Source organism: Engraulis encrasicolus, chromosome 7, assembly GCF_034702125.1.
Source record: "Engraulis encrasicolus isolate BLACKSEA-1 chromosome 7, IST_EnEncr_1.0, whole genome shotgun sequence".
NCBI lineage: Eukaryota > Metazoa > Chordata > Actinopteri > Clupeiformes > Engraulidae > Engraulis > Engraulis encrasicolus.
The window spans coordinates 35,826,699-35,836,731 of record NC_085863.1 but is presented as its reverse complement, the minus strand read 5'-3'; the positions used below and the strand labels follow the sequence as shown (position 1 = coordinate 35,836,731).

The window sequence follows — 10,033 nt, the reverse complement described above, 5'->3', positions numbered from 1 at the left end:
TTAGTGCCACCTAATGTTGGGTAACATGTAGTTGTTTCGATTCATTTCAAAATGGCTACCAAGGCCTTGCCAGTGATTTACAGCAAGGCAATTTATGGTCTATAGCCATACATGGTGTACTATACAGTCTTACTGCTATCTAGGTGACTCAGTCAGTGTCAACATTTTAGGCCTCAATGCAGGACAGAGAAACACTGTCTGAATGTATCCAGAATTTGGACATTTTGTTTTAGAATTAAATGACTTGAAACTTTTCAATTTATACTTTTCAATTTTTATTTTTTTATTTTTTTTTATTTATGTTTTTAAAAGCTGTATTATATGTTGGCGGATACATGGTAGAAGCTACTCTATATTGAAGGTTGATATTATTGATCTGTTTTCAAACAGGTAAGAAGAGGAGCTGGGATTCGTCTGACGTTGGTGCTACCAAACGTGTAAAGTACATGTGGAGGAGCATGTGGAATGAATATAAACAACTTGGGAGTGTTTCAGGGAGTTTCATGTTATAATAGGCTAAACAACTAACTGTTGGCTCTGATAAGACTACTGGTTGTATAATGACCCATCTGTCAATGACTGGTTTATTACAGGGAGTTAGTTGATGTTGTGCCTAATATTGCGTATCAGCATGGAAGCTTGGTAATCGTGTGTGTGTGTGGGCGTGTGTGTGTGTGTGTGTGCGTGTGCGTGTGTGCGTGTGTATGTGTGCACGTGTGTACTTACATATATGGGCAGACGGGTGTGTGTGCGTGCATGTTGGTAGACGGGTGTGTGTGCATGTGAGTATGTGCAGGGTTGTGTTCATTAGTATGTGGCCATGCATCTTCCTCTAGATTAGAGGAACCAAATGACTACAGATTTAACTCCAGTTTTTGAAGAACTGCTTAAAGAGGACCGACTCCCGTCCCTGTGGCAGAATCTCCACCTGTAGGAGACAGGAAAAGACAGAAAAAACGTCCAATCAGTTGTGAGAGCGAATCTCTAGGACAGTAGTTCCCAAACTTTTTCTTCCGGGACCCCCTTTTGCACCCAAGAATACAGTATATTCGCAACCCCATATATTCCAGATGCTAAATGGCTAAATTCCTAATATGACATCAGGAAAAGTAAAAACATGTATTGCCCTTATCAGGGAGTACTGTTACTAACTCATTTATGGAATTGTACTACCTGTTAACCTGTAGATTTAACATTTTTATGCCTTTTCCGTCTGCAACCCCCCCTGCAGCACCTCCTTGACCCAACTAGGGCTCCCGACCCCCAGTTTGGGAAGCACTGCTAGGAAGTGAGAACATGCGGTCGTGCCCTCCGCTGAATGCGGCGGCTGCCTGCATTAATGAGCTCATGTAATATTAAAGGCCCACTGACATGACATGATGTTGTTGTTGTGGCCAGGCCGCCACAGCAGGCGTGTGGCACACTAGTGGCATTATATGAAGGACGTGACATGCTTTGCCGTACATGTAGTAAGTAACACTGCAGGCTGCCATAAACCACAAACAATGTAAACAGGGTGTAACTGCTGTGGCTGTGTCAACACACAGGGAAAACAAACCAATGTCAGCACGCAGTTTGTTTTGCTCATGATGCTACCCTTCATTTGTCATAACCCGAAAATCAGCCACTTCTTTGTTCAGCCAATTCCGAGATCCTGGCCCTTCTAATGAGGGCATGGGTCTGTTTGCATTTTTCAAAAAGCAAAAGCCAAAAGCAGGAATTCACCTGCATGCGAAAGTGAAGTCCCACCATGTTTTTATTCGCTACTTGTTTTCACTTGATTGTTTTCACTTGATTTCACCAGACTTAAGAGTGCCAGGTGGAACAGATGTGTAGATCGACTTTACACTTAAGGAAGAAAGTTGTATGCTTTTACATACATCTGGTACGTAAGGGGTATTGATGTCATTCATAAAAAAACAATACCCATGTAATATCCTGGATGATATTGTGTGTTAACAACATTTGTTTATGCAATCCAATTTCAGGATCTTTGCCTCAACAATAATGTGTTTTCTTGAGCCATGAAAAAAGATGAAATCATCATCAGATTCCCTGAGCCATGGAGTTCTCAGAGGTGGGCTGTTGGTACCTGGGTGTTCAGGGGATATTTCATCCTCTGGATGAACTGGTCGGCTAGTTTTAGGGACATCATCCTCTCGTCCGCGTTGGCTCCGTGCCCTGGGAAGTCAGTCAGCCGTTCCGTTAGAGTGACTCGGCCACAAAGAGCACTTGACACACACACACACACACACACACACACACACACACACACACACACACACACACACACACACACACACACACACACACACACACACACACACACACACACTCTCTCTCTCTCTCATTCTCTCTCTCTCTCTCTCTCCCTCTCTCTCTCTCACACACACACACGCACACGCACACGCACACGCACACACACACACAAACACACACACACACTGACACACACACACACTGACACACACACACACACACACACGCACGCACGCACGCACGCACGCACACACACACACACACACAAACTAATCACCTCTCCACACATATATTTTGCCGTTGTAGCCATTGTCCAATATGAAGCAGTCCTCCCTCTCCAGGAGCGCCTGACTAAATGGGCTTCTGTCTGATACTATGCTCAGTGCCATGGATCCTGTGGCATCAGACACCTGAGAGAGAGAGAGAGAGAGAGAGAGAGAGAGAGAGAGAGAGAGAGAGAGAGAGAGAGAGAGAGAGAGAGAGAGAATAAAAGAGGGAGATAGGGAAAGCAAGAGAGAGCAAAAGATGGAGATAGGTAAAGAAAGAGAGAAGGAGAGAGGGGTGGGGTGGACATGGTTATGTGCCAGGAGAATGACCAAGTGAGTTATTCAGAAATGATCACGCGACACACAGAGTGTGAAAGTGAAACTGTCAGTCACAAAGCATTGCATGATCACCCCAACCTTGTATAAGGTGACGGAGTTCAGTACATCTGATTGGGTGTCATCCTCCGGCGTGCCGTCCCTGAGGCGTGGGATTGGTCCAAGAACCTGACAGTCAAGAGTTGCAGGTCAATGCCACAGCCGTGTCTGGTTTACAGTAGCTGTTACCCACACCACTCAGTTCAGTTCCACTCATACAGTGTCAATAAAGGCCTGTTTGACAACATCAGTAGAGCTAGGAGGTCGCTGACCTCAGTGTTTATGTGCTGGTGTTGTATTCTTCAGTGCAAGTCAAAGTCGCTCCTCCAGTAATTTACACCAGCCTCCAGGTGCAGCCTCCGGCCTCGTGCCTCGTGCCTGGTGCGTGTACACCAACAGTGACCAAAGTGACTAGAGCGACGGAAGTCATTATTTCTCTAAGGAGGGTCTGTGCATTGAGCATCCAAAGCGAATTCGCTAGGAGAAAAGCGACCTGGGCAACTAGTGTGAATTTCAGTTATTAAAAGTTAGCTAATATTATGGAAATGCACTATGATGCAGTTCGCCGAAAACCAATTGCAATGTTTATATCTTTGAATGTCCCATATATGCCCCATTATGTGATTAGCTAAATCAAACACGTCACGTCCAGAGCGAATACAGCGAATTCATGGCGAAACTTCTTCAGCGACCTCGGCTACTCTGTCAATTAGGTTGTTTCAGGAGCACCTGCCTCTGCTCCTGTGGAGAATACAATGACATTTCCCCACTGTCAAGTGCCAAGTTGGAAGTATTTCCTCCCTCCACTCAATATCCTGAATGCAAACAAGAGAGCAACTTCTGAATTTTGGTTTTGAGAGATATTGAATCAAAGCTTGTCATATACGTACATACGTATGTCATCAATGACATCATCAAATGAGAGTGGAGGCCAGAGGAAGCAATGAAGGAGCAACATTGAGTTGCACCCCCATGGTTGCAAGTAAAAACTACTTCCTCGCATCCTTTCCTGATTCCTCCGGCCTCATGATGCCAGCCTGATGATCAACGTTAAGTCGCTCTGTGCTGGTTAAAAGCAGGGAAACTTCTCGATTGAACACTGAGGAAAGTGGACCAGGACCAGGAAAGGATGGGAGAAAGTCTTATTTGCAGCAGATTGTTTGATTTGACCTTTGACCCCAGCTCTCTGACCTGTACCATCTCCAGTGGCTCCTCTCCCTCTCGGGCGTCCAGGATTTGGGCCTTGCCGTTCCTCTCCGTGTCGCGGATGAGCGCAGCGATCTCGTGGACTTTCTGGCGCTCAAACATGTTGGCCTTCGATCCACTCCATGACACAATGGTCTGGCCAAACACACACACACACACACACACACACACACACACACACACACACACACACACACACACACACACACACACACACACACACACACACACACACACACGGCAAAGATGTGCTATTGCATGTCATATATAACACACACACACACACACACACACACACACACACACACACACACACACACACACACACAGGTCTTGTGTCTTGAGAAAGATATTGGTGCCTACCATGGCCTATTAGTAAGGATCTTATGATGTCTTGCATTGACAGTGAAGGAGTAATGATTGCTGACTTTGGCATTTGATGGTGTCTGGATAAACCACAATAGACTTGAATCTTTTATTTTAAATTTCCACTATGTAATCTCTCTCTCTCTCTCTCTCTCTCTCTCTCTCTCTCTCTCTCTCTCTCTCTCTCTCTCTCTCTCTCTCTCTCTCTCTCTCTGCCTTGCTCTCTCCTCTCATGTGCACATATATAAGTATGCAGACAGACCTCCCCCAGGTCTAAGACGAAGCAGTCTCCCTTGTTGAAGCTCCTCCAGCTGAGCTCCACCTCCTTGGCTCGGACGTTGCGTTTCCCTTTGACCTGGTAGAGGTGGTGGACCGGCCCGGAGCTGATGGACGCCCTCCTGAACCCCGACTCCACTCCCCCCTCCTGCTCACACAGCAGCACAATGGCATGCATCAACACCTGGCAACGGGGCTCTAAATTAACTTTTTCCATCACCAGCCAAAATGGCTAGTAGATGTTAATCATACTAGCCAAACTGAATTTTCACCAGCATTTGGCCAGTAGGCTGGTGTTAATTTAGAGCCCTGCCTGCACACATCTGTTATACTGTACTGCCAAACAAAGGCAAGTTGCAATGACTATATTTTGTCAAAACTCCTTTTCAACATCTTGTGACAAAGCCTGATGGTCCAAATGTGTCCCGTTTTAGAGATATCGCTATGTCAAATTTGCAGTTAACTACAATTTCCAGGCCAATACCAAGGCTTTGAAAGCATTTTTGTTCAGTTTCAATGTCGGCATAGTTACTGCACTTTGTAGGGTAGTATACTGCATGCATGGTACTGGACTTATCTGTATTAGCCTATACACTTGAAGCCCAGGTAGGCCTACAGATCCATTGCACAATAACAATTTGTCATAGTATAGTTTTTCGATAGGACAGTGTGAGAGGAGACAGGAGGAGAGTGGGAAAGACAGATGGGGCAGGATCAGGAGAATGACCTCGAGCCGGAATGGAACCCAGGTCTGTGGCGTAACAGTACAGTGCCTTATCTGTTTGAGCCACGGTCAAGACCCATAGTTCACAGTGTACAGAAAATTGTGGACAGGTAAAACCAGGTTGTTTGGAATATGTAGCGCTGAATTCTAGCTTCTGAATTCAGGTTGCCCATCACTGTCAGTAGTGCCATTTTAGTGCCGTATCAAACAGCGTACAGAAAAACATGTGTCACAAGGTCATTGAGCGGAGGTAGATTCTTGTAAGTTGTAATTTAGACAGTTGGCATCAGGTAATAAAAAATGACAGCAACCATCATAACAGCTGCACTGTATAGTAAAACAATTCCATTTGATAACTGCGCTAGAAGTCATAAATGTTGCACTCTATGACTATGCATATTGGGCTGAATATGAGAAGAGCTGACGTGGCTACTGTACTGTATGTCACCTTGCTACAACATTGCTGCCATGATATTATACCTACTTGATAATATACCTACTTACAGGAGAACTCCACATGTCAATGTTTTTGAATAATTATTATGATTAGGTGTCTGTATATGTCTAATGCTGATGTGCTGAGTACTACTGTATGCTACATACTGAATATTATACTTTGTAAGTGTGTAGGCTTAATACTGCCATGTTTTGACCAATTGTTATTCTTTCAAGGGTGGCGACGTTGGGGTGGGAGTGGGGGTGACTTTGTGTGAACGTGCTGTATGTGTGAAAATGTTGTCCTGATCAGTGTTCTGTTTTTTGTTTTGTTTTTTGTTTTGTTTTAGTATCTGTTCTTGTTTCTATACTGTACTGTTTGTCCTGGAGACCCCCTCGAAAACGAAATATCCTATCTCAAGGGGCTATCCCCCTAAACAAATACATGTAAATATTACCCGCATGATATGGCTTCTTTAAAGGTGCACCGTGTAGGATGGTGGCCAGAGTAGGTATTGCAACTGTGCTATTCATTGAAACTGTGCAACCCATAGCCAAATTTGATCTTTTCATAAACATTTACTGAATAATAAACTAATATTTAGTATGAGGAAAGTAGAGTAAGCTTTGAATTAGAATTTACAATTTACTCAAAATATAATGGTAAATGGTAATGGTAAATATTAGTGAAAAATGTACCATTTTTGGGCAGCATGAATACTGGAAATAAACTAGGCTACTAAAAACATTACATGATGGACCTTTAATTACATCTTTAATACAAAGATTATATATTACCATCTGTACAAAGGATACAAAGGGTGCACGTTGTCAGAAAGAAGGGGGGGGGGTGGAAGAATTCCTGCCAATTTCAACATGCAGTTGTATTGCTCAGGCTACACTTTTGTGGCATTAAGTGGTACATGAGAAAGGAATATATGACAATGGCAAGGGTTCCCAAACCTTATCATGACAAGCCCCAACATATACCCTCCGCCCCCCCGACATCGGCCATGTGGCACTATTTGACACTATTTGGCTATTTCACCCCCTTTCACAACACAATGGTGCTAGTGAATCCCTATGTAACGTTATGTAAACACCTCTTAATTCGGAATGAAAGGAAAGATCAAAGTAAACTAGACGGAACTATTTAATTCGGAATTATTAATTCGGAATTAAAAACATCATGTAAATGTAGTGATTATGTCACATTGTCACACCCACCTTGTAGCTGATGCCTGTGGGGAAGAGGCTCATGAACTCTGGCGTCTCGTAGCCCTGGACCTGGCGATGCTGGACGGGGTGCCCACCCAGGAAGTGGTCCAGCTGGATGGCCAGCATGGCACACGCCCCCTGCTCATCTCGAGAAGACTTCTCTCCTACAGCAGACCAATACACACAAAAAAAGAAATATACTGAATCCTCAATCCTGATACGCGTTGTTCGCTCCAAGAAATAAAGTTAAGAAAAGTAAGCAGTGTGCGGTGTCTCTTGACTTTTGGTTTCTTGTATGAGACGACTTTTGTCCTGGACAACAGCCATACAAATAAGAAATACGAATCATACAAGGTGCAAGGTACAGGTCTGATACAGAATGAGATGACTTCTCTCCTGAAGGAGCATCATACAACAAATAAAAAAGCATGGATTTTACAAAGTGAATCAATGATTATATAATATAACTCTGAGATGACTTCTCTCCTAGAGGAGAGCCATATAAAATATATTAATCTCGCAAGGTAGAATGGGCATATAAATCTTATATGAGACGACTTCTCTGGGGTAGCAGGGTAACAGGGCTTTATTTTCAAATTACTCTAATATAACCTGACTACTTATAACCCCTGGCATATATAGTATGTTTTTAAACATTATGCTTTTAAATCCTTTGCCATTGTGTACTGCATCTGTTGTGATCCTTGCCTGCTCTCTCAATAATCTCATTCTAACAAATCCTCCAAAATTAGAATTTTGCCCAATAATCTCTTCTCTAATCTAGTCAGTCTGTTCTCCAGTATCTGGCCCGCACAGAAACACACACACTCTCTCTATCTCTATCTCTCTCTCTCTCTCTCTCTCTCTCTCTCTCTCTCTCTCTCTCTCTCTCTCTCTCTCTCTCTCTCTCTCTCTCATGCAACTCTACCCACCCATCCACATGTGCAGGTCAGCCCCTTCCTCTCCACGGTTGCTGAGGACCAGGTAGGCATCTCCGTTAAAGAAGACCCCCAGTCTCTCCTGCTCCAGAGGCACAGCCTTCATCTTCTCCACCCTCCACGCCCGCAGGCCCGGATCACGCACCTCAGGCCCAAACTGGCCCGGCACTGCCCGCAGAGGAAGCATCTTGCTGGGGGAGGAGGATGAGGAAAATGCCGTGGTCGGCGGTCACCACCAGGTACGATGAGCTGAGTGGATGGATGGATGGATGGTGTCAGAGGAAGAAAGAAAAAAAACAATCCTACATACATACATACATACAGGCTGGATAGCCACTAGGCATGATGCACTGGATGGACAGAGGGATGGACGGATGGATGGATGGATGACAAAAGGAAGAAAGGGGAAAAAAATAAACAAATGAAAAATAAACATACAGGAGACAGACTGGACGGTCAGCAGATACGATGAGCTGGAAGGATTGGATGGATGGTGTCAGAGGAGGAGAGGGAGAGAAAAACAAACAAAAGAAAGACATAAAAAGGTAACAAATGAGAGGGATGCCCCGATCAGAAGGGGATGCCCTGAAAGATGAGGATCCAGAAGGGGAAAAGAAGCAGGAATATATTAGACAGATTAGAGGAAAAGAAGCAGGAATATATTAGACAGATTAGAGGAAAGCAACACACTGTAGAAGACTGTAGAAATGGGATAGTTTCTGGAAAGCCAAGAGTACAATACTGTAAACAAACAAAACAAAACAAAACAAAGGTGGGGGGAAAAACATTAGAATTTTAAAAGGGGTACATCGGAAGGAAAGCCAGGGTCAAAGGAAAGACAAGACGGGGGTGTGGTGGGCCCATTAGAGGAAGACAAAAGGGAAAGGGTGGTAGGTGAGAGAGCGGAGAATCCCAGCATAATGGCAGCGTAAAATGAGAAGCCATTGGACGTGGCAAATAATTCATGAGGTGAGCGGCCGACGCTGAAATCATAGTGAGATTAAAGAGGGTGAGGGTGCCGCCACGGTGGTAGGGGACGCGCCGCGGACAACACACGGGCTATGACATCCACGCACGTGCATGTGTGTGTGAGATAGAGAGTAAATGCTGCAATGTTTCCTCTTCAATACCAGCATTGCTCAAGGGACAAGGCCTGGATGGCTGTTGAGAAATATTCTGTCATACACTGTATGCTCATCATGTGCATGCTATGTCGTAATATACTTACTGATTTGACATTGACAAATAACTTAATTTGATTTGTTAATTCTCACCTGAGCACCAATATCTAAGATGTATTAATTGAGACAAACAATTGTATTGTATAGAACAAAAATGACTTTTGATCACACAGTCAGCAGATTTTTTAAAAATTACTATTGTTTTTTATATACAGTTCAGAGACTGGATCCTCTTTAGAACTATGACATTGCAGAGTAGACTACAACAGGGTCTACAGTAAAAAGACAATATTGCCATAAACACTTTACCATTTTTGCATTACATTTCCCCTCAACACATTACTACTTGGCCTACTAGACTGTCACATTTGAATTGACATTGAGTGGTAGTTCCCCTTACCTTGTGGGTTTAAGCCTCTTGAGGTTGCTGTACCGGAGGCTGCGGAGGCTATAGTGTGGTGTGTGACGGTTTCGGAGTGCCACTTGTTGCGAAAAGTGACTTCCCCAGCGGTTTCCTGAAGTCATCTTCCAGCCCAGTAGCTCTGAAAGGCAAGTGCAGTGACTGAGACACCCAAGGCAGGCAGGCAGGCAGGCAGGCAGGCAGGCCATGGGAGAGCAGAGCATCATATGCCTCCAGTGGAGCAGAGCGAACTCCCCTCTCACTCACAACTCACTCCTCTCATCTCATCTCCTCTCCCTCACAGCTTGTGAAGTAATCCTAGTATAAGGCGATCAGATGGCCTCATGTTCCCGAAATTATGCCTTTATAGCAAATTAATGAAATATTTG

The 10,033-nt window shown here is 44.2% G+C and overlaps 1 protein-coding gene across 1 annotated transcript; it reads right to left on the bottom strand.

Moving 5' to 3' along the window:
- Positions 1-255: 255 nt before the first annotated feature.
- Positions 256-9,703, bottom strand: LOC134452134 (macrophage-capping protein-like). The gene is made up of 9 exons (XM_063202494.1): positions 9,645-9,703; positions 8,058-8,312; positions 7,135-7,289; positions 4,735-4,896; positions 4,092-4,241; positions 2,943-3,029; positions 2,537-2,669; positions 2,093-2,181; positions 256-928 (listed from the first exon to the last, which is right to left on the bottom strand). The coding sequence occupies exons 2-9, from the start codon at positions 8,248-8,250 to the stop codon at positions 863-865; spliced, it is 1,035 nt and encodes a 344-aa protein (XP_063058564.1). The 5' UTR covers positions 8,251-8,312; positions 9,645-9,703; the 3' UTR covers positions 256-862.
- Positions 9,704-10,033: the final 330 nt, after the last annotated feature.